The following is a 25,112-nucleotide window of genomic DNA, read 5'->3' as shown; positions in this document are numbered from 1 at the left end:
CTTTTGTATGGAATTTTAATTGCAGTGAAACAAGCCTGTTTTTAAAAAAGAGATTCCAATGGGCAGCTTATAAACTTAGCTCAAAGAAATTCATTGTGGAAAAACTAGTTGCCTGCAGTTGAGAGGCGCTGGGCCTCTGCAATTGACATCAGCACATGGAATCTCTCAAAATCAGGTCAGCAGCGTCGCCAACACTTGCGACTTTACTGTGAGCCTTGCTCGTGATAACTGGTGTTTTTCCGAAAGCCCTAGCTCCTGGAGCTATAAGAATCTCTGTGAATATGTAAGAATCTCTGTTTCCACTGTAATAACTTATAAAGTTTCTAGCCCATGAAAATGTGGCCCTCAGTTCATCCTAAAGGCTGAACAACCAGAAGGCAAATAGCACAAAGTCTCCATTTATTATTATTACTAATCTCATGAGTTTGGGGGCCTCACTCATGGCTTTTGAGTGGAAGGGGCTGGGTTAGCAACGTCCTAGATGCCTGACTTGCTATGCTTCAGAGAATCAGAACTGATCCCAAACCAGCCAACCCTGATGGACTACATATCCCAGCATGCATCTGGCAGGAATACACTCCCCAGCATGCAATGTTCAAATAAACTACATATCCCACCATGCCCTGGGGCGGAGTGGCGAGGGCACGGCGGGGCCCTCTCACTTGCTACCGCCCCCTCCATTCGCAGTTTACCACGCCCCTCACGTTCCACACACTCCCCGGTGATTGGCTGGAACTGGGAACCATTCCCGTCCTTCCAGTTGGGCTCCTCCTCCCACGCTCTACTATTGGCTGGCCGCTAGCAAGTACGGTCTCAGCTGTCCAATGGGAGAAGGCCAGGGCGGGAACCTTTGTGACCTTTTCGTTGGCGGGAAAATGCATCGCGTTTTGGCGCCAGGGGCGGAGCCAGCGAGAGCGCGAGCGCGAGCGCGGCGGTGCCGGTCTGCGCCCTTCCAGCCTCTGCCCCGCCGGTTCGCGCTCGCCTCTGAGCGGCGTCTGGCTCCTCCCCCCGCCCCCGAGCGCACGGACCCCCGGGCAGGGCCCGCTCCCCAGCGCAGGCAGCATGGCGGCCGCCCCGGCGGGGCTGGAGGACGCGGAGCTGCGGGAGGCGCAGCGCGACTACCTCGACTTCCTGGACGATGAGGTGGGGCGGAATCCCCGAGCTCCCGGCGCTGCTGCGGGGTGCGGGACCCCCGAGCGTCGCTGGTCCAGGCTGGGCCAATGGCGCCTCTAGTCGCGGCTGGGGAGGCTGCAGAGGGGCTGGAAAGCGAATGCGGGGTGTGGGCGGAGCCGAGGGGAAGGATGCAGAGGGGATGTGGGGGCTGGAAAGGGAACTCCTAGGGGGAGGGGTGCTGGGGGGGGCGGTATGGAGGAAGGCCGAGGGGTGCTGTGGGGGAGGAGGGTGGCGGCTGTAGTGGGGGGGGTGGTATGGAGGAAGGCTGGAGGGGTGCTGGGGGAGAGGGCGGGGTCTGCAGAGAAGATGTGGGAGGAGAGGGGGCAGTACGGTGGAAGGTCGAGGGGTGCTGGGGAGAGAGGAGAGCTGTTCTTGGGTTTCCTGTTTACTTTTCCAGCCCTACAGAGTGAGCTGTGGGGTCTTAGCTCTCCCCCACCCTCCCCCTTTTTCACCCTGGCCTCTGTTGGGTTTAGATCCCTGCTCCCCATTACAAACTGCGATTCTTGGGCTAGCTCTGATTGAGCCAATGTACTAAAAAAAGATTGTAACTCTGGCTGCGGTAGGGTACTAGCCACCCCAAGTATGTGCCTGTGGTCTCAGATGGTACATGCTTTGGATGGTTAGCCTCTCCCTTGGCTCACGCTGGCATGGCTACACTCTATATTTAGTGAGCCACCTCCATCAGAGTTAGTGTGAGTATGTCTCCATAAGCTGGGAACTGCACCTCCAACTCAAAAGTGCAGACATAACCCGGGGTGGAGAGGGGATTGAGAGTGCGTCCTTCTATCTGGCCTTTCCTTGCAACAAAGATAATCTGGTGTCAGTAACAGTTGGGGACATTCCTCTGAGCCACTAAAGACATTGATTCCTCAAATCATAGGAGCTGCATCTCACTGGCTTAGTTTTGTAAAATGGAATCCTTTTCCCATGGTGTATTGCAGGAGGATCAGGGGATTTACCAGAGCAAAGTCCGGGATGTGATCAGTGACAATCAGTATCGTCTGATTGTCAGCATCAATGACCTGCGGCGGAAGAATGAGAAGAGAGCCAACCGGTGAGAGTGACCTCTGAAGGAACTGGATAAGAGCGGTTAACAGGATACTTCTCATTCAGCTACTGCACAGCATGCAACCTTCTGAATGTCCTTAAGTTTTGTGATGGCATGAGAGGAGAGCCATTACAGTTGCCCTATTGGCAAACTTTGTAGGCAGGCCAAGGGGTTAAGCTATTACTTTCTCTCTAAAGCCCAGTCTGCACTGGAAAAGGTTTGTCTATGTACTTATACCAGCAAATCCTACTAATGTAGACGCAGCTTACACTGATATCTAAAGTGCTTTTGCCACTATACCTTATAGCGGGTCCCTGAGCAAAATAAGATGCATCAGCCAAAGCACTTATGCTGGTATTACAGCATTTACAGTAGGCCATATTAAAATGGTCCCCCCCACCCCATTTTTTTTTCCACACGAATAGACTTTCAATGCTGGCAAAAGTTTCTTGTGTGGACCTGGCTTAAGGTTATGTCTTCACTGCCAAAAGGAGGTGGGGGGGCCGAGTCTTTTTTACAGAAGATTACTACTGTGCATTAACCCTCTTGATGTAAAATCACAGGAGATGAGGCACAGGTAGCTTTTAACATGATGTAGTTAAATAGTGTCAACACTATACTCCCCACCAGGGTTTGACCTTGGCTAGCTACATTGTGGTAGAAATTAGAGCCTTATCTCCCATAGGATTTTAGCACAAGAAAGCTAATGTGCTATAAAAATACACCTTTTTTGGGCAGTGAAGACAGATGCACCAGATCAGGAGTGGGGCAGCTTGGTGGAAACTTCCCCTGCTGAATCTGATGCTAATGTTGTACCTGTTCTGTCAATGAATGGGGGCCTTAACCAGATGCTGAGCATCAAAATCTTTTCATATCTAGAACACTTACGCAGGTGCCCTCTGGTTGCCCTAACAAATGCATTCAGGTTTACTGACTTTATATAGTAAAATGTATGGACAATCAGTGGAGTGAAGTGATTTTTCCTTAAGTATTAACTTCTAAAATTAGTAGTAAATGCAGAACTCTTTAAGATGACTCTGAATTCCTCCTGCCAATGAAAATATAATAAGGCATTTCAATACTCTTGAGGCTTCCCTACCGATATTTATAGAGGCCTCATAGTTAAGGTTGATTTTTTTTTTGGAAGGTTCAGGCCCATGAAATACAAACTCCATTCTATGCGTATTGGTTGGTGTGATTCTCCAGCTCATATTCTGCTGAGAACGTCACATCTGTTACCAGATGGCGCTGAAGGATGGAGTCTGCCTAGGCAGAGTCCAGTCTCCTATTCTAAAGGACATTCAATCTGTATGCAGTTCTAAGCCTGGGACTTGCCTTCTCCCCATGTGTGACCCTGTGTAGCACTCTAGCACATGTGCATTTGTGATAAGATAGCCTGGTCGCTGAGATGTTTGGAGAAAGTGAATATAGAGGATGGGAACACATTCAGAAGCACCCAAGTAATTTAGGAATCTAATGGATTTAGGGCCAGACTTAAACAAATATTTCAGCACCTACCTAGTGAGACTTTCAAAAGTGCCTTAGTCACTTTGGTTCCTAAATCCCATAGACTTGCAGTAGGGGGTTAGGGGCCTAACCTGGTTAGGAACTTCTTGACTGAAGTGAATTCTCATATGGGTGGTGAGGAAACATCTGTTGGTGATTGCCCAGCTCTGCTATTAATCTGTCAAGGCATTAGGAATTGCCACTGTGTAAGGAAGGGTCTTCCTGCTGCGGATGTGCTGGCAAGGTCCACTCCTAGCGGCTGAACTGACCAGAGTCCTGCTGTCCTTTGCTCTAGGCTCCTGAGCAATGCCTTCGAGGAGCTGGTCGCCTTTCAGCGCGCCCTGAAGGACTTTGTTGCCTCCATCGACGCCACATACGCTAAGCAGTATGAGGAGTTCTACATCGGGCTCGAGGGCAGCTTTGGATCCAAACATGTGACACCCCGGACGCTGACATCCTGTTTTTTGGGCTGCATGGTCTGCGTGGAGGGCATTGTGACAAAATGTGAGTATGGGATGGGGGGGCTGAGATGTGCCCTCTGAATACTCATGTGGGAACGTGGGAGTGATAGCTATCTGTAGACACGGGAAGGGTGGGAAACATCAGGGATGGTTAGGATGATCTAGAGTATAACTAGGAATCATGGAGTGAAAGGTAGCTGAGAAGTTTAGGCTTGTTGCCAAGAAGTGTGCACCGAGAGCTGTTACGCTGTGGGATGATCTCTCAGTGGAACAGCTAGAAACCCCATTGCTGGCGTCATTGTGAACAGTAGGCAAAGTCTAAAGGATTTCTTCGCTCCTAACTTTCCTCCCACAAACAATCTAAATGCAGGCTCTCTGGTACGTCCAAAGATCGTCCGCAGCGTCCATTACTGCGCTGCTACCAAGAAGACCATTGAACGCCGATACACGGACATGACAACTCTCGAAGCTTTTCCATCCAGCTCTGTCTACCCCACTAAGGTGAGCAAACGGAGGCAGCGTCAAATGTTCACCAGAGGTCTGGGGGAGGAAATGACTTGCCCAAGGCCATACAGTAGGCCAGGGGCAGAGCTGTGTATAGATTCCAGGTCTCCTGAGTCCCAGTCCAGTGGACGTCACTGCAGTTGTCCCATATAGCTATTGGCAGTGAGTTACCTCCCTCTGGCTTCATCTGTGGGGCATGCATGTTGATTAAACAGCAGTAATATACAGGCTTTTCTGTGGCAGAGGTGCTGATGTATTTGGAGCCTCTCCTAGCGGCCAGTCGAATGCTCTCCCAAGAAACAGACATCCACATTGGCTAACACAGTCTCAGCCTTGAAGGCAGCAGCATAAAGGAGGCAGCTTTTGAATTGTTTTGCAGTCTGTGCTGGATTTGATGGAGTTCAAACCTAGGCTCCTGGTCAGAAGGAAGCATCTGTTAGTCAGACTGGATCGAGTGGTCTGTAAGGCAGAGTGATCACTCAGTCTCTGGAGAACATAGTGGGTAACTGGGCTGCTAGTGACCAAATAACGCGCTTCTCACCTGGCGGTCTTGCTCATGTAACTGCTCTTGCACAGGTGATCTGTGACTGCCTGTCTGGTGTAGCCAGCAGGCCTCTCCGTGAGGTCTTAATCCACGCTAGTGCTTGGGTAGGCTGAAGGGGCTCGCACTAGGTAGTACAGACTGAGAGTCTGGGAGCTGGAGCGCCTGAGTGAACCACAAGGTCTCTGTGTCCAGCAGCCTCCATAAAGCAGCCCCTTGCAGCACAATCCTGTCCCACTGCTACCACAAGGGACACTCCAGCCTCCCTTCCTGCTGCCCTGTTTGGGTGACCCCATCTGCCCCCAGAGACTCCTTTGCCATGCTCCTGTGAATGAGGAGTCTCATTACTATGTCGCTAATCCAGGATGAAGAGAACAATCCCCTGGAGACGGAGTTTGGCCTCTCTGTCTACAAAGACCATCAAACCATCACCATCCAGGAGATGCCTGAGAAGGCCCCAGCTGGTCAGCTTCCTCGCTCTGTGGACATTGTTCTGGATGATGACCTGGTGGACAGGGTGAAGCCTGGGGACCGAATCCAGGTTGTTGGGACTTACCGCTGTCTGCCCGGGAAGAAGGGGGGCTACACATCAGGGACATTCAGGTGAGGGACACAGTATAATCACCCTCCCTTCATATTGCTGCTTTCATCCTGAAAGATCCCAGAATGCTCTGTAGCTTTTGTAGGAGGATCACTTCACTTGCCACTGAGATGCAGCCAGCTCTGGGGTGGGATGTAATAGCTGTTGACCAGCAGCACAGTGTTGTAATTAGGCCAGAACCTTGGGTAAAACTTCCTGAATCTCTTGGATGGTCCCGTTATCTCTCTAGTGACTGGATGGGCAGGACCAAAAGAACGATAGGAATGTGGTGCTGCAGACACAGATGAAGGGTAATGCAAGTCTTCAGAATGGTTGTATTGCTCAGTTAATTAAGCAGACACTCAGCTTGAGGAGTTGACCCTTATGGAAGGACACTGTGGGTGATTGCTGTATTCTGTAGGTCCTTGGATGGTTGGGCTGTCTGCAGGGTTTTTGTGTTCTAGACTTAACCATAGATTCTAGTACTGGAAGGGACCTTGAGAGGTCATTGAGTCCAGTCCCCTGCCCTCATGGCAGGACCAAATACTGTCTAGACCATGTACTCTTGGAACTTGGAACATATACTCCAACCTCCCTCTCCTTTCCAGAACCATTCTGATCGCCTGCCATGTGAAGCAGATGAGCAAAGAAGTTCGGCCTCTCTACTCTGCCTCTGATGTAGCCAAGATCAAGAGATTTAGCAAAAGTCGCTCAAAGGTATTAAGCTTTATTTTCAAACACACCCTGTAGAAAATTGTATATTAGAGATGGGACCATAAACACAGTCAGCTAACCCATCCCCACGGCACAAGGCAGGATTGCTCTAAATGTTTTCTAGTGTTTTGTCCAGCTTTTATATGGCTCTAAAGATATAGCTTTCCCCACTTATCCTGTGCGGGGGTTGGGGGAGGCTCTTTCTCGGTCGTCCCAGTATCATTTACTTAGTTTCTTCTCGTCACTTAGGCCCAGCATAAACAATTCCCTTGCTTCATGCCGATGCTCTTCCGATACTAGCTCAGCGTCCATCTGATCAGACATCTCTCTTGTCCATTCGCTGATCAAACTGGAATCCAGTCATGTCTGCTCTTCGCAGAAGTCTTAGGTTTTCTCACTCTCAGACCCTCCCCTTCTCCTTAGCTGATCAAAGCTTGAGCATTGTCAAGACCCAGAGGAGACAAGGTCAAATCCTACACTTACCTATGAGAGAAACAAATCAGCCCTAATCCATACCCATCCTCCCTTACTGCAGTAACTGCAAGTCTTTCAGACTGTACCCTCAGACTGACTTCCCCTTCAGAACCATGTCCTGGAGAGATTTCCCAGCCTGCATTGCTCTTACAGGGATCGCTGCTTTACCATGAGGGAGAGAACTTGAGCAATGGGCAGGAATGTTAAAGGAAGCTCAGAATCCTTTTCTCTTGTAGATAACATTGATGTACAGTCTGACCCAATATTAACAACAAAAAAAAAAAAACTCTCCTTTTTTTGTCTCTGAGGTGCACCCAGGTTAAAATCATACTGTAAAAATTCTTTCCCTTAGGTCACTGCTGAAGGGATTTAAAACACCCTTTTTAAACTCTGTTGCTGTTTACCTTTTTTCTCAGCTGGTTGAGGTATAGTGGACTAGCTGAATCAGTGTCTTTCTAGTTCTGGCGTCGTCCTGTGCTGTTGGGGACTCCTGTCCGGCAGGGGAATGTACCTGACCTGTAACAGTTGCCAGTGAAAGCCCCTTCCTTTCCTGTTGATTTTAAGCCCATGCATTAGACTAGCAAAGTCTGAACTACCTGATTGTGTCCCTTTTAAGGGGAAGCCATTCTTATTGGTTGGATTTTTTTATGTGGTGCACCTCATTTCCTCTGCATTAGGATGTCTTTGACCAGCTGTCGAGGTCTCTGGCCCCCAGTATCCACGGGCATGAGTATATCAAGAAGGCGATTCTCTGCATGCTGCTCGGAGGGGTGGAGAAGGTCCTGGAGAATGGGAGCCGCATCCGAGGAGACATCAACATCCTGCTGATAGGTAGGGCGGAGAGGAGCGGCATTGGGATGCTATGATGAAGGGAGGGCAAAGCCTGTGTGGTGGGACGCTTCATAATCGCTCGGGCTTGTCCTTTCCAGGAGACCCTTCGGTTGCCAAGTCTCAGCTGTTGCGTTACGTGCTCTCCACAGCCCCCCGAGCCATCCCGACCACCGGCAGGGGCTCCTCCGGGGTTGGTCTGACTGCTGCCGTGACCACAGACCAAGAAACCGGTAAGGTTATGTTGAAGCGCTCTGCTGGCAGAGGATGCTGGGAGGAATGAAGTAAAGAGAATGGCTCTGTAAGATGTGAGGCTGTTGTAACGTCTGTCAACCATCACAGAACCATTAGTTGCTCTTGCTGGAAGCTTTTATGTGATGAGAACTTCTCCGATGCCAGAGCATATTGGTGGATGTCGGCTGGGTTGCAGCTTCTTGCATCTTCTCATGCTGCATGTCTCTGAGCAACACCTGCCTGAGGAAGCTGGGTAGATGGCTCTCAGCTCTCCCATATCCTGTGTGGGATCCCAGTAGGCAGCAGGAGCTGGTTGTGCCATGTCTCTAAATCACTGCACAGATGTTCTTGGTCTCCCTGTTGCTGGAAATACCTGTGAGAGAACTAATGGTACTTAAAAAGAACAGGAGTACTTGTCTCTAAGGTGCCAGTAACAAATTTATTTGAGTATAAGCTTTCGTGGGCTACAGCCCACTTCATCAGATGCATAGAATAGAACATATAGTAAGGAGATATACACATACATAGTTCTTTGAATAGGATCTGGTTACTTTCAACCCAAGGTACCATCCCACGCCCTTGTCCTGCCATCCCTGTCTATCTCAAAGATCCATCTCACTTGACTTTCCCTGCATTATCCCCACCACTCTGCTTTCCGCTGTGGAGAGCTGTCTCTGAAGCCAGGATTTCATGTACTTCTTAGGCACCTGAGTTTTGGGGATTTGAACCCCAGATGCCAGGGACCTGCCAGACCTCTGAATTTCAGAGGGAAGGGGAGGGCTTACAGATGATGGCCCGTATATAACCCTGGACTTCTCCCCACTCCACCCCCCAAGGTGAACGCCGCTTGGAAGCGGGAGCCATGGTCCTGGCTGACCGGGGCGTGGTCTGTATTGATGAGTTTGACAAGATGTCTGACATCGACCGCACGGCCATCCATGAGGTGATGGAGCAGGGCCGCGTGACCATTGCCAAGGCAGGCATCCATGCCAGGCTCAATGCCCGCTGCAGCGTGCTGGCTGCAGCCAATCCTGTCTATGGCAGGGTGAGTTGGGGTGAGCGCTGGGGGTCGGGGACTCTCTCAGATCAGCTCTTCTCATAGTAGCTACTGAGACCTGGAGGTGACCCAAACCACCTTCCAGGAGAGGATCATCTGATCTCTCGAGGGGTGAGCAAGAGGCCCTGATGGAAATTCTGGATGGTAAAAACCCTTCATCCAAATAACAGGGTTCTGTATAGGTCTCTGTGCAGCTGCGGATGCCAAAAGTGTATCCTAATGTCCACACTGGGCCCAGACTCTGCCTTCACGTCCTTTGCACCCCCATCTTGAAATCAATGAGCTGGAGACTCAACGTGGCCTCTAGCCCGTTCTTTGGAGTTCAGCCCAAGAGCTGTTAAACTGAGCAATTAAAGCAACATGTGGTTTTCGGCTCTGATCTGGAAAGCGCCTGTCTTGGTGTTGACTCTGGGGAAGGCAGAGTGTAAATGTACCAGTTCCCTTTGTAAACGGGGCAACAATGCATGGTGGGGCGGGATGATGCTGCGGCATTTGGCTTCCAGGGGCAGCATTCAGACCAGGATGGTGTGTTAGCACCTTCGTTCTTAAATCCTGTGACTGGAGGGTTCTCCTAGCCCTTCGAAAAGCCACAATGTCCCAGCGCTTCTGATAGTTTCAGGGTCCCCTGTAAGTCATCTCCCTGCTCTTTGCAGTACGATCAGTACAAAACTCCCATGGAGAACATTGGCCTTCAAGACTCCTTGCTGTCCCGATTCGATCTGCTCTTTATCGTCTTGGATCAGATGGACCCAGAGCATGACAGGGAGATCTCGGACCACGTCCTGCGAATGCACCGGTACCGAGGACCCGGTGAGCAGGATGGGGATGGTGAGTTCAGTCTTCTCTCTTTCACCCTAACTCCCCAATCCACTGTGAAAATATCTGCTCAAAGTGCAGTGGCAGTCAGAAAAGCTACCAATATTACAAATCATTAGGAAAGGGATAGATAATAAGAATCATAATGCTAATATATAAATCCGTGGTATGCCCACGCCTTGAATACTGTGTGCAGTTGTGCTCACCCCAGCTCATAAAAGATATATTAGAATTGGAGAAGGTAGAGAGAGAGGCAGCAAAAATGATTAGGGGTATGGAACAGCTTCCATATGAGGAGAGGTTAAAAAGACTGGGATTTTTCAGCTTAGAAAAGAGACAACTAAGGGGGGATATGATAGAGGTGTATAAAATCATGACTGATGTGGGGAAAATGACACATCACATAACACAGGAACCAATGGTCATCTAATAAAATTATTAGGCAGCAGGTTTAAAACAAACATAAGGAAGTATTTTTTTCACACAACGTGCAGTCAGCCTGCGGAACTCGTTGCCAGGGGATGTTGTAAAGGCCAAAAGTATAACTGGGTTCAAAAAAAGAGTTGGATATGTTCATGGAGGATAGGTCCATCCCTAGCTATTAGCCAAGAAGGTCAGGGATGTAACCTCATGCTGAATGTCCCTAGTCCTCTGACTGCCAGAAGCTGGGACTTGACAATGGGGGATGGATCACTTGATAACTGCTCTGTTCTGTTCATTCCTTGTGAAGCATCTGGCATTGGCCACTGTTGGAAGACAAGATACTGGGCTAGATGGACCTTTGGTCTGACCCAGTCCTACTGACAGTGTTTCTTCTCCCTTGCCCAAGACCTTGGGATTCCTCCTCCCCATCCCGCCCACAAATTCCTCCAGGCTTCATGTTGCACCAACCATCTGGGGACCGATCGTCGGTCTGTTGGAAGCTTCTTTTCATTCCTTTGCCTTGAGGGGCTGGATTCTGATCTCCCACATTGCAGTGCATTGACCATTAAGCAGTCTAGCTCTCGCCCTCCAGTAACTTGCTGCATGCCTGGTTATCTGAACAGTCATGGCAAGTGTGGTGGAAGAGAGCCAGCAGCAGAATAAACAGCAGGCTGAGCTGCCAGGAATGGCTGAGGTGTTTGACTCAGGCAGAGCCATACTAATCAGACAGCTGCAGCAGCACCGGAACCAGCAAACAGAGCTGTAAACAGGGAAGTTTCAGTGGGAGTTTTCTGGGGGGAGGGTGCGGGGGAGACCAGGACAGAGGAACCGACAAGCAAGTCAAGGATAGGGTGGTGGTCTGGTGCCTGCTGGGGGCTTGTGTTGTGTTGACTACCAGGCGTCAGGTGGGAAGGCCATGACTGATACAGAGGCAGCAGTGAAAGACACAATGAGGATGACTGGATGTGGAAGCTGCGGCATGTACGTGATCCTGGAGGGGACCCTGAAAAGAGCTTTGTCTGCATGAAGTGCCGCCTGATAGAGCTGATGGAAGAGAAGATCCGAGGACTGGAGATGCAAGTGGAAGCTCTGGTTGAGTTCAGAAGGGGGTTTGAGCAGACGATGGAGCACAGACACGAGGGGGCTGAAGGGATAAGCTCAGATGTGCAGATGAAAGCAGGACCAAAGAATTCAGAGGAGAGACTGCTTGGTGAGGAAAGTGGACGGTGGAAGCATGTGACTAAGAGAACCAGGCAGAGGAAAAGACGGGCCAGTGAAGGAGAAATAGAACTCAGGAACAGGTTTGCAGAGTTGGAAAATGAAGAAGGGGCACAGCGGGTGGTCGCTGAAGGAGAGAGGGCAAGGAAAAAGAGAAGAGCTGAGGCAACACCAAATATGAGCCCCAGGAGGATTGCAAGGGGGAATAAGAATCGAGAGGACTTGCAGCCAGTGGGTGCGGGAGATAGACCGGAGAAGCGCACTGTCACCAGGAAAAGACAGGTCTACGTGATTGGAGACTCCTTACTGAGAAGAATAGACAGGCCTGTAACTAGAGCTGATCGGGAGAACAGAAGGGTGTACTGTATGCCGGGTGCTAAAATACAGGATGTGGACCTGAGGCTGAAAAGGATCCTAGCGGGAGCGGGGAAGAATCCGTTGATTGTCCTTCATGTGGGAACAAATGATACGGCTAGATACTCTCTGGAATATATCAAGGGAGACTGTGCCAGACTGGGGAAGACGCTTAAGGAAATCGAGGCTCAGGTGATATTCAGTGGGATTCTGCTAGTTCCTAGAGAAGGGCAACGAAGGTGTGACAAGATTATGGCTATCAACAGATGGCTCAGGCAGTGGTGCTATAAGGAGGGCTTTGGGATGTACGGCCATTGGGAAGCATTTACGGACAGAAGACCGTTCTCTCGGGATGGACTTCACCTGAGCAAGGAGGGAAATAGACTTCTAGGATGGAGGCTCGCCGACCTGATTAAGAGAGCTTTAAGCTAGAAATTTGGGGGAGATGGTTGGAAGATGTTCGGGAGATCTCCACGTCGGAATTTAACCTTGAGAGGAAAGTAAACAAAGTAAGAGGGGATTAAGCCGTGGACAGAAGAATTGGCATAAGGAGGAAGGGTAGTGTAGATAACAGGTGGTGATGGTGGTAGAATGTCTGTGCCTAACAGGGTACAGAATGTGAGTGAAGCAAAACGGCAAAAATTAAGATGTCTGTACACTAATGCGAGGAGCCTAGGGAACAGAATGGAGGAACTAGAGCTACTGGTGCAGGAAGTGAAACCAGATATTATAGGGATAACAGAAACGTGGTGGAATAGTAGTCATGACTGGAGTACAGGTATTGAAGGCTATGTGCTGTTTAGGAAAGATAGAAATAAAGGCAAACGTGGTGGAGTAGCATTGTATATCAATGATGAAGTTAACTGTAAAGAAATAAGAAGTGATGGAATGGACAAGACAGAGTCTGTCTGGGCAAAAATCACACTGGGAAAGAGAGCTCCTAGAGCCTCCCCTGAGATAGTGCTTGGGGTGTGCTACAGACCGCTGGGATCTGATTTGGATGTGGATAGAGACCTCTTTAATGTTTTTAAGGAAGTAAACACTAATGGGAAATGTGTGATCATGGGAGACTTTAACTTCCCAGATATAGACTGGAGTACAAGTGCTAGCAAGAATAGTAGGGGCTCAGATTTTTCTGCATGTGATAGCTGATGGATTCCTTCACCAAGTAGTTGAAGAACCGATGAGGGGATGCCATTTTAGATTTGGTTTTGGTGAGCAGTGAAGACCTCATAGAAGAAATGGTTGTAGGCGACAACCTTGGTTCGAGTGATCATGAGCTAATTCAGTTCAAACTAGATGGAAGGATAAACAAAAATAGATCTGGGACTAGGGTTTTTTATTTCAAAAGGGCTAACTTTAAAGAATTAAGGCAATTAGTTAGGGAAGTGGATTGGACTGAAGAACTTGTGGATCTAAATGCGGAAGAGGCCTGGAATTACTTTCAGTCGCAGCTGCAGAAACTATCGGAAACCTGCATCCCAAGAAAGGGGGAAAAAACCATAGGCAGGAGTTGTAGACCAAGCTGGATGAGCAAGCATCTCAGAGAGGTGATTAAGAAAAAGCAGAAAGCTTACAAGGAGTGGAAGAAGGGTGGGATTAGCAAGGAAAGCTATCTTAGTGAGGTCAGAACATGTAGGGATAAAGTGAGAGAGGCTAAAAGCCAAGTAGAGTTGAACCTTGCAAAGGGAATTAAAACCAATAGTAAAAGGTTCTGTAGCCATATAAATAAGAAAACAAAGAAAGAAGAAGTGGGACCGCTACACACTGAGGATGGAAAGGAGGTTAAGGATAACCTAGGCATGGCCCAGTATCTAAATAAGTACTTTGCCTCAGTCTTTAATAAGGCTAATGGGGAGCTTAGGGGTAATGGAAGGATGACAAATGGGAATGAGGATATGGAGGTGGATATTACCACATCTGAGATAGAAGCCATACTTGAACAGCTTAATGGGACAAAATTGGAGGGCCCGGACAATCTTCATCCGAGAATATTAAAGGAACTGGCGCATGAAATTGCAAGCCCGTTAGCGAGAATTTTTTATGAATCAGTAAACTCAGGGGTTGTACCATACGACTGGAGAATTGCTAATGTAGTTCCTATCTTTAAGAAAGGGAAAAAGAGTGATCCGAGTAACTATAGGCCTGTTAGTTTGACATCTGTAGTATGTAAGGTCTTGGAAAAAATTTTGAAGGAGAAAGTAGTTAAGGACATTGAGGTCAATGGTAACTGGGACCAAGTACAACATGGTTTTAATAAAGGTAGATAGTGCCAAACTAACCTGATCTCCTTCTTTGAGAAGGTGACAGACTATTTAGACAAAGGAAATGCGGTAGACCTAATTTACCTCGATTTCAATAAGGCATTTGACACGGTTCCACATGCGGAATTATTAGTCAAATTGGAAAAGATGGGGATCAATATGAGAATTGAAAGGTGGATAAGGAACTGGTTAAAGGGGAGACTACAACGGGTCATACTGAAGGGTGAACTGTCAGGCTGGAAGGAGGTTACTAGTGGAGTTCCTCAAGGATCGGTTCTGGGACCAATCTTATTTAACCTTTTTATTACTGACCTTGGCACAAAAAGCGGGAATGTGCTAATAAAGTTCGCGGATGACACAAAGCTGGGGGGTATTGCTAACACAGAGAAGGACCGGGATATCATACAGGAAGATCTGGACGACCTTGTAAACTGGAGTAATAGTAATAGGATGAAATTTAATAGTGAAAAGTGCACTAATAGGGATTAATAATAAGAACTTTAGATATAGATTGGGGACGCATCAGTTAGAAGCAACAGAGGAGGAGAAGGACCTTGGGGTATTAGTAGATCACAGGATGACTATGAGCCGCCAATGTGGTATGGCCGTTAAAAAAAACTAATGCGGTTTTAGGATGCATCAGACGAGGTATTTCCAGCAAAGATAAGGAGGTGTTAGTACCGTTATATAAGGAGCTGATGAGACCCCACCTGGAATACTGTATGCAGTTCTGGTCTCCCATGTTTAAGAAGGATGAATTCAAACTGGAACAGGTTCAGAGATGGGCTACTAGGATGATCCGAGGAATGGAAAACCTGTCATATGAAAGGAGACTCAAAGAGCTTGGCTTGTTTAGTCTAGCCAAAAGAAGGCTGAGGGGGGATATGCTTGCTCTTTATAAATATATCAGAGGGATTAATATTAGGGAGGGAGAGGAATTATTTAAGCTTAGTACCAATGTAGATACAAGAACGAATGGGTATAAACTGGACACTAGGAAGTTTAGACTTGAAATTAGACGAAGGTTTCTAACCATTAGAGGAGTGAAGTTCTGGAACAGCCTTCCAAGGGGAGTAGTGGGGGCAAAAGACATACCTGGCTTTAAGATTAAGCTTGATAACTCTATGGAAGGGATGGTATGATGGAAGAGCCAAATTTTGGCAATTGATCTTTGATTATTGCCAGATAAGTATGCCCAGTGGTTGGTGATGGGATGTTGGATGGGATGGGATCTGAGATACTGCAGAGAATTCTTTTCTGAGTGCTGGCTGGTGAGTCTTGCCCACATGCTCAGGGTTTAGCTGATCACCATATTTGGGGTCGGGAGGGAATTTTCCTCCGGGGCAGATTGGCAGAGACCCTGGAGGTTTTTCGCCTTCCCCTGAAGCATGGGGCATGGGTCACTTGCTGGTGGATTCTCTGCAGCTTGAGGTCTTCAAACCACAATTTGAAGACTTCAATAACTCAGGCATAGGTTAGGGGTTTGTTATAGAACTGGATGGGTAGGGTTCTGTGGCCTGCTTTGTGCAGGGGTCGGACTAGATGATCACATTGCTCCCTTCTGACCCTAGAATCTATGAAACTATAATCTCAAGGGCTTTCCTGCATTGTTGTGTGTCTTGGTTGATTTGGTGACAGGGTGAGCTCAGCTGAGTAGTGCACACAACTTCTGGGGACTTCCCCTTTCCCAGAGTCTTAAATGAGAGGAAAATCCTATTAGATCTAGTTGGTCCCTGGGGTAGGACCAGTGCAAGACTCTTGCCTGCAGTGCATTCTCCACTGGCTTGTCCTGTCCAGTTGGGCGTTTCCTCCACTCCCCCCGGAAGGTACTCACATCTCGCAGGAAATGAGCTTTTCCTGATATTTGGCCTACAGTTTCCTTTGTTCAGTCGCATCCCATTTTGCCTAGTTGCACATGCCCTGTTACCACCCTAAACCTTGGCTCTCTTGCCTTGGTGCCAGCCAGCTGTAGAGGTTTCTGGAGTGATATCTTTGGCTTAGCCAAGCTATGTACTAGCCTCTCAAGGGTTCGGGCCTGGGTGACATGTAAATGCTGCTCTCTTAATGTGTCTCCCAGCCATGCCCCTGGGCAGCGCAATAGAGATCCTGGCTACGGATGATCCTAATGTGGTGCAGGAGGAGGACCAGGAGCTACAAGTGTATGAGAAACACGACAACCTTCTGCATGGCCCCAAGAGGCACAAGTGAGTGTGTCCCTGTCTTCCCCATCCCTGTAATGATTTGGTCGTGAGCAGGCTGCCGTGTTGCTCTCAATGCAGAGGGCTGAGCCTCGGACCTGCTGCTCTGCTCCTGGTTTTTATCTTCGAGGAGGCTTATGGTACGACTGGTTGTAAACTGCTGGGGATTCAGCACGACCGTCTGAGCTCCTTTGTGGGCTTGCCAAGGAAGTGGGAGAAACGTCGCCTGCAGCAGTAGTACCTTGCCTTTATATAGTGCTGTTTGTAAGGAAGGATCCCTGGAAGGTTCACTAGCCCACTACTGACGGGTGTCCAGCCCTGGGGTGGAATATGGCAGCCGTTTTGCACCTAGCTCATACCACAAGTCTGTAAGAGGATCTTGGAGAATGTTGTATGTGGCTGAGCATCCCATGCATGTGTACGTTCCACATACAGTGTTCCTGTTCTTTGTGTGTTGCTCGTATTGGTGGGGGGCTTCCTTTTGGAAGGGAGTGGCATGGTAAAAATGGAGTCTCTGGTCCCGTTCCATAACTTGTGTACCTGTCTCTGTGTGTCTGCCAGAGAGAAGATAGTTAGCATGGAGTTCATGAGAAAATACATCCACGTGGCCAAGATCATCAAGCCGGTGTTGACCCAAGAGTCAGCGAATTACATAGCGGAGGAGTACTCCCGCCTCCGCAGCCAGGACCAGATGAGCTCTGATATCGCCAGGGTGAGCAAATCTTTCCGGAGTTGGGGAGGCAGGAGCAGACAAGGAAAGAGACCAGAATGGGTCAACTCCATCCTTTTCCCATTGGCCAAGGAAACAGAGTCACACATCCAGCCCTGAGATGTTCTCTCTGTGAGACGACTACTAGGGGGGTGATGCTCCAGAGAGGTGAACTCCTCTCATTCTCCCAGGCTTTTGCTGCTAATTCTTGGGGGGAGACATGTTGGCCTATTTCCCGTGCCCCAAGGTTGGCTTTCAAGCAGTGTCTCTTCCCTTGAATTGCAGTCTGGAGCCTGCTAGAGGCTTCCAGAGCAGCACATTTCTGATGCTGATCCTCTGACATGGGGGTGAGGGGAGAAAATTGTATGCACTTAGTTTTACATGGTCCTTTCTCCAAAGACACATGTTGAGCCTCAGGCAAAGGCTCACTCTGGCCTAGTACACTGGGATGCTATGGATCACATGAGGCTATAGCCCACAGCATACCATATACATACTATTCCTGTTCCATGACTGGCACTGCCCCTGAACTCTTTGAGTGGTGTGTCTTCCATAGGCTTCCTTTGCGTCCTAAGACACATGTATAGTACAGCAAAGATGCATGTGACCCAGGCTTTGGGGGTGTGACCTTGCTTGATCTGTGCTGGGACTCTGCCTGCAGCTGTCCAGCATGGACCATAATAAATGTGTGGGCATTGCCGCAACATGGAGCCGTTGTCTGATCCCTCAGTCGCTGGACTGTCTTCTCTCCCCTCCCAGACCTCCCCTGTCACGGCCCGAACGCTGGAGACGCTGATCAGGCTTTCCACGGCCCACGCAAAGGCCCGGATGAACAAAACAATCGACTTGCAGGACGCAGAAGCGGCCGTAGAGCTGGTGCAGTTCGCCTACTTCAAAAAGGTGAGCGTATAGCCAGGGTGCTTGTGAGTAGTGGGAACCCTCCAGGGCTCCTGGTGCCAATGGGTTAAATTAAAGGGGCAAACCCCCTGCTGGAACTTCCAGGATCTGGCTTTTCTTTGTATGGTTCTCAGCTGTGGAGCTGACTGTTGCTGGAGTCCAGGCTGAGTGCTGGGGCTTGGCAGCTGTAGCACAGGGTAGAAGACTCCCTGCTGCGAGCCACCTTCCAAGACACCAGCTGCGATGGGCTCCTCACTGTGTGATCTAAGAAGCAAGCAGCTGCGGTTGCTCTTGGCGGTCTTAATCTGGGAGGGATTTGGAGCTTTTCTCTTTTTTTGTGGCAAGTTGACTTAATCTTGCGTCATGGTGCTTGGAGACTGCAGCAAGAGGTTCCATAGGAGTAAGTATTGTAGTAATTTTGGAATACTGGGTGTCAGGACTTCTGGGTTCTGTTTCTGGTTATGCTGCTAACTGTTGGCAAGTGACTCCACCTCTGTGCACGTTTCTCTGTGTGAAATGGGCATGATAGGCTACATCTCGGGCTTAATTAAGATACACAACACTCTGAGCTCCACTGCTACATAAAATACCTTCTGTTCCCAGACCACTGCTGTGACTTCTCTGTTGGAGACTCAGCATGTATCAAATGCCTGAGGGGTTGACTCTCTTGTTAATCTGCTTGGCTTGGGTGGTTTGGCTCCCTTTTGCAGGTGCTAGAGAAGGAAAAGAAACGCAAGAAGCAGGCGGAGGATGATACAGAGACTGAAGAGGAAGAGGAACCAGAGGGTGGCGAGAGAAGGAAAAAGAGGTGTGTTGGAGGGAGAGGGGGGCTGGAGATGCACGTTGGGAGGGAGCACTAGCTGGGACTGGCAAAACCAACTGGGTGGGAGAGACTGAAATTGACCAGCCGTATCTGTGTGCAGAAACAACCCCAGGAAGGGATTTTCTTGGAGAGGTCCAACTGTATTTAACACAGCTAAATCCCTAGAGGCTGTTGGCTAGAGGGTATTTCACCAGCTGTCTTGGAACCTCTGTCTGGGACTTGGGGGTACAGGGGAAAGCTTTAGAGAAGGTCATGTCTTTTGGGGGGTGGAAATCTGAATCTTTTTATAAACTTCCAAATGCTTTGGCCAGCCTCAGGGCTGCTCCTCCTTTGTTACCAAACTGGCTCAGGTGTCTTCAGTGTTTGAAGAGAAGCACTGAGTTCACCAGCAGTTTGCAGGCGGCCCAGTTGTATCCCCACCCCGTGGTTAGAGGTGTGAAGTGCCTCCCCTGTGGCATTGGAGGCTGTTGCCTAGAGTGGTGAGGAGTGGCAGTAACCTCCTGTTGCCCTGCAGGAGGAAGAAGGCGCGCCCTGGGGATCAGGATGCCAAGGAGGGGGAGTCTTATGATCCCTATGACTTCAGTGACACAGAAGAGGAAATGCCAGAAGGTGAGTGGCTTTCTTTCCCTCTCCTGTGTGCATAAGGGGCTGAATGTTGCTGTCTTCTGCCTGATGATGATGGAGAAGGGCACTGGTGCTGGACTTGGGCATGCTATGGAAGAGTCCCCTGGATGGCATGTTCCATTTCAAGCTGTCTACTGAGACAGCTTTCTGGGCAACAAATGAACTGAGCTTCTCTCAGATGCTGGAAGGTGGGAGCGAGACACCTTGGGTGATCAGCTCCAATCCCTGGGGCCAGTGCAGGATTGTTCCCTATAGACTCTGTCCAGTTGTTGAAGTGGACTTCTACCACTTTTCTTGGGAGACTGGTCCAGAATATAGCAGCCCTTGCTGTTAGTAGAAGTGTACCGTTGTCATTACATGTTGATGTTGCGCTTTACAAGGGCCACTTTCAAGTGTCTGTTATTTTTAGGCACTGTCCAACCATGGATGAAGACCCTGCTCCCATCCCAAAGAGTATGCATAGGGCAGGTCTTCCTGGGAGGAAGATCTCTTAGGCTGTGGAGCAGTTTCTTGGCCATGATGAGCACCTGAGACCTCTGAAATCCAAACTGAGTACCAGGGTGGTGTGCCGTAGGGAGCAATGCTGTGTCATCGTCATGTTCCCATTTCCCCAAACGTCTGAACGTAACCACTACAGAAATCAGATACAGCTATGGATATCATCAGTGCATACCAATGGCATTATTCCTTGCATGGATTTTGTGAGAGAGTGAATATTAATTATTATGGTAGCATCCCAGGGCCCCGTTCAGGGTCCTGTTGTGCTAGACATTGAATTAACAGCAAGACTAATTAGCCACTGTAAAACTACATGGAAGGAATAATATCCTTGCTCTGGAAAGAAGTTAGGAACAAGATGCTGTACAGATCCAGGCTAAAAGATGGTAGCAATCTCCTGGTTGTTGCAGCACATGCAGGCCTTGGAGGGGTGACGTGTATCTCTTAGTTGCCAGCTGTCTCATCTTTGCTTTCTGCTTCCAGTCCAGGCACATACTCCAAAGACCCCTGAACCTGCGGAGACTGGAGGGAGCAAAAAGACCGAGTTGGCTGACTCAAGGTGAGTGGTGGGCTAAAGAAGCCATGGGGAGTTGTCATTGGATCTCAAAGGGGTCAGCTCTGTGGCTTAGCATCAAATAAATTCTTATCCAGAAACAAAGATGGAAATCCTGGGGGATTCACCACTCTTCCTTTTAATAAATTACTGAGCCTGCATGACAGCGTTGGAGACTGATGGTCACAAAACAGATGCAGCCCAGTCAGGGGCAGTGTGAGTTGACCCACCCTGTGTGGCTTCTCTCCCTGCTTGGGGAAAAGGAGGGGTAGTCCAGACCTTCCCCTTCCTGCTGAGTGTGTATAGAAAGGCTACCTTTGATGCATACTTAACTAGCCCTCTACTCGCTTCAGATAGGCATCTGGATGGTAGCAACTCCTGGTCATTACTGGCTTGGGTGGATTTAAGCCAGCCCCCTGTGGGTAACAGGTTCTTTGCCCTGCTAGCAATATATTGAGTCTTTCTTGTGGGGTGGGTGGGTGGGATAGGCGCTTACATTGCAGACAGAAATTAGGGTAATGTACTCCATCTTCATGGGATTTAACTCCAGCTGGGGGAGCTGTCTGGGTTTTGGAAGACTTCCATTCCTTAGAGTAAGAGAATAAGGAGACCAGCTCTGGACTTGCAAGTTGCATCTGAGCCTGCAGTTCCACGGGCCAGGGAAACGTGTATGCTCCAGTGGTATCTTGCGCTCAGATACACCCAGAGCATAGTGATTTTTCTGGGCACTAAGTCTGCCTGAGGTGGAAGTTAATTACTGTATTATGCATCCATAGCCCCATCTTGGCTTAAATCTCCTTAAGCCTTATAAACTCAGCAGGGTTGGCCTGGAGCAGTATTTGAATGGGAAGCCTCTGGTGAATTCCCAGGAAGTGGTATGAGTGACCCAGTTAGCACCTCTGATTAATTGCCAAGCCCTTGCCCCACATGGCGCTAAGCGGGGGGACTGTGTTGTTTGAGGTGCTTGCTGTCACTTAGGGCAGATGTAAGGTATGGTCAGGGCTTCTGGTTACATGGCACTCTTTGTGACAGTTCCGTGTCTGTAACACCTGTGTTCTCAGGTCTCCAGCCATCCCCTGTCTCTGGGCAGGGTCCTACGTCCCACTCCCTTCTAACTGGCGGTTGTAAGGCAGCCCAGCTCCTTTCCTTACACTGTGATACCTCCAACCAGCCAGTCTGCCTTAAGGCCAGCACCTGGGCTTTGCATTGTCACCAAAGACCGTTACAGGTCGCTACACAGCTCTTCCAAAACAAAGTACTTTTATTCTTTGAGTAAAAGCATTACAGCGAAAACGTTTCGAATCACAGGTTGTACATGCTTACTAAACCTGTCAGAATTCACCCATCTCCCACATGGGGCGTCTGATAGGCCAACGTCCTTTCCAACCCTTCCATGAGCGTTGTCGCTGTCTGTTTGTTGAAGCCTTGGGTCTGTTCATTCTTTCTTGCTTGGGGCTCTGGCAAACCCAGTTTGAACCAAACCACCCCAGAAGAGGGTCCTTCTCCGTGGAAGTTTTACAGTCTTAGTGACTTGCCTTAATCACCCCACTGTTTTTAGTTCTTGGTGGAGCTGTGGTGACCTTTCCCCCATGGAGTAGAACACAATCCTGCATAAACCATTCATACATATAATATGGCATGGGGTTGCAATAGGTGTCACAAGAGTTAGGGGACTTTAACCCCTGTAAACTGACTAGATTCTGAATTGGGTAAAATACCAGCTGCAGATCAGTTGGAGAATTATTTGCTTCCTGTCCTGAACAGCATTTCCGGGTCAGGTGCAGGAATTCTATCTAGTTTGTAGAGCACTTTGGAATCCTGCTGCTTGGAAGGCTCTCTGTCAGATAGTAGTTACCATTGACCCTGACTCATGTGGCTGGCAGGTAAGGCACTAAGGTGATAAGCCCCCTTAAAAATTCCCAAGATAGGTTGCAGGTGCTAGAGTTTTCAATCTTTTGGTCTTGTGCTGGGAGCTGTGACTCTGTAGGGAAGAACTAATGTCTGGGAATGAAGAATGTTTTGAGTCTAGCTTCTGGTTCTAATTGTCTTTCCTCCTGCTTGGCTAGGCTGAAAGCTTTCAAGACTGGCCTCCTGGAGGTGTTCAGAGCTGCCCATGCACAGTCTGTGGGTCTGAAGAGCCTGATGGAGTCCATTAACCGGGACAACCCTGACCCCTTCTCAGCAGCTGAAGTCAAGGTGGCATTGGAGCGAATGCAAGACGATAACCAGATCATGATGTCTGATGACATTATCTTCTTAATCTGAGCTTCGGGGTGGGAGATGCTAAATTCTCATGAATTGGCATTGGAAACTCTTCTCCTCTGAGTCCTCAGACCCATCCTGAATGCTTTACTTGGCAGAACTGAACTTTCTGCCACTTGTAGCCCAAGCTGGAATTGGCAAACTCTGCAGCTGTAGCTCTGTACTGCCTCATGGAGCTTGAGGAGGAATAAAGAAGCTGGTTCTTGAAGGCCTGGGGATCCAAAGTCTGTTTGGGTTAGTTTGATTCCAAAACCATTGGAATGTTTTTGTTTTTATGAGTAGCAAAAAGCCATGCATACAAATTTTTCTTCTAAATGTGCTTTAGGTGAGTCTCAGCTGTATGTATCTGCTCATGAGCTTCATTCAGGACACAATAGTTGAGATTGATTTGAGATTTTTATCTCCGTGTGGAGAGCTCGGGATACAAGTTCTTGCTATACACTTTCACGTGGCACAGATTTCTCATTCCGAAGTGGTCCTTTTAAATTCCACTTCCATTTTTTAAGTGTCTGCCTAAAGTGTTACTTTTACTTTTTACAGTGGTAATGCACAAATTCACCATTTGGTGGCGACAGTTTTATAAATTCTCATACTTTAAAGTTTTTAAATGGGATATTAATATGCACTCAGGAAAATGACCGTCAAAATGACATTGGATTCCATAATTTCTAGTGATTCGAGACCTGAATCTACTCAGTTTACGAGTCAAGATAATTTGTCCTTTTCCCTGAATACTTGTGCTGCAAACTCAACCTGAGCTGTGATATTCGGACCATTCTGAAAAATGATTCTTCAATTGGATCTTAATTGATACTCCCAGGAGTAGGCAGGTTTGACTTGGCAAGTGTGATTCAAAGGCTCTTCCTGCTGTGCAGTGTTAGACTTGGTAGTAGGTGAGAGAAGCCAAGGATGAGTTACTCACAGTCCTATCTGGAATTTCAAAGCCAGATTGGTGACAGGGTTTGGAAAGGTTACCACGTTGGTAACATGTTTCAATACCAGGGTTCTACATATTAAGGCATTTAAGGCTGCAGAGGTTCTAAGGGATACATGTGGTTCCAGATCAGCCCAGAGTTCTCAACCACGTCAGTAACAGTTCTGCCTTTAGAATGATGTCAGAACAAGACGTGATACATTGAAAGCCATGTCTAATAGTGGAAACAAAGTAAAGGCTCCCTAAATTGTTTTAGGTGCTTTTGAGCCTAGGTCCCATTAATTTTCAAAGGGATTTAAGCACCAAGTCCCACTGAAAGTTAACAGGACTCAGGCACTTGAGAAAACTTGACCCAGTGACTCCATAAGCACTGTCGGCTGAACTAGTACTCACTCTATCACTGCTCTCCAGCGGCAAGCAGAGAAGGTTGTAAAGTGTTCCTAACTCCCTTTTAGCCAGTGATTTGTAAGACTGAAGATTTGGGCTTCTGCATTTTATGGTGTAATAGGCATATACACAAAGAGATGATTATCTATTCATAGAAAGCTCCAAAACCATAAACCCAGAGTTATGTTTCAGATGACTGGTGTACAGTGGAACCTGTCCTGAGTAACTTTCCCATGGTACCAGCACTTGCCTAGCAATGTTGGTGCAAGGTCTATCAGAACTGTATTAGTAACTCTCTGTAAAGGGTTCTCAGCAGGAGTGGCTATTGAAAGTGGTCCTTGCTATTTCACTCTCTCTCTGTACAGCTAATACTGCTTTTTCCTTTGTGTAACTGTTGTCTCAGTCTTGTGTTCAATGATGGGGATGCTCCAATACTTATTCAAATAATAAAATGTCAAGGTCAGGTCTCTCCAGTGGTGTGCCTTATGTTGCGGATGTTCTGTGGGATTGAACTCTGCTCAGCAGAGGGCATGTAACTTGGCTGTGTTTGGAAGCTCTGCACCCAACATGCTAGCTTCTGCACACATGGACAGATCCTTTTCTTGAGGGGTGGCTTAGAAAGTGGTACTACCTACCTGTTGGCAATGAAAAGAAGGAAGGTATGATCAAACGCAATGGAAGACTTATTTACATAGAAATCACCAGGGAGATGTGAGGCTCATGGGAAAGGAAGAACAGCATGAGGTCAGTCATCCTGAGCTGGGGACAAACCAGTGAGCTTGGCAAGAGATAAGGGGAGAGGAGAAGCTATCTTGGCATCCATCACTGGACAGACAATGGGCCATACCTCATGGAAGTTGAGAAAGATGTGTCCTTCAACCAAGGAGGGGTTAAAGTCTCTGAGAACTGAATATAAGGGGAGAACCTACTTTGGCAAGATCTTTCACTTAGAAAAACAAGAGAAGCCAACAGCTTGTACTTCTGTGGAAAGTCCTGACTGAAACAGAGTCAGCCATGGCTGGAAAGAAGAAA

General features: G+C 48.4%; 1 protein-coding gene across 1 annotated transcript; it reads left to right on the top strand.

The window, feature by feature from the left end:
• The first annotated feature begins 973 nt into the window (after window positions 1-973).
• Window positions 974-24,543, top strand: MCM3 (minichromosome maintenance complex component 3). Its single transcript, XM_050948767.1, has 17 exons — window positions 974-1,143; window positions 2,115-2,227; window positions 4,023-4,231; window positions 4,559-4,689; window positions 5,598-5,836; window positions 6,422-6,530; window positions 7,679-7,832; window positions 7,931-8,062; window positions 8,900-9,108; window positions 9,774-9,948; window positions 16,273-16,399; window positions 16,955-17,105; window positions 17,862-18,002; window positions 18,710-18,807; window positions 19,337-19,431; window positions 20,428-20,503; window positions 22,564-24,543. Exons 1-17 carry the CDS (start codon window positions 1,063-1,065, stop codon window positions 22,760-22,762), a joined length of 2,439 nt encoding a protein of 812 aa, XP_050804724.1. The 5' UTR covers window positions 974-1,062; the 3' UTR covers window positions 22,763-24,543.
• The last annotated feature ends 569 nt before the right edge of the window (window positions 24,544-25,112 follow it).

The sequence above is a fragment of the Gopherus flavomarginatus genome, chromosome 4, assembly GCF_025201925.1.
Source record: "Gopherus flavomarginatus isolate rGopFla2 chromosome 4, rGopFla2.mat.asm, whole genome shotgun sequence".
NCBI lineage: Eukaryota > Metazoa > Chordata > Testudines > Testudinidae > Gopherus > Gopherus flavomarginatus.
Note: the sequence above shows the minus strand (reverse complement) of the source record. Positions and strands in the feature narration are given on the sequence as shown.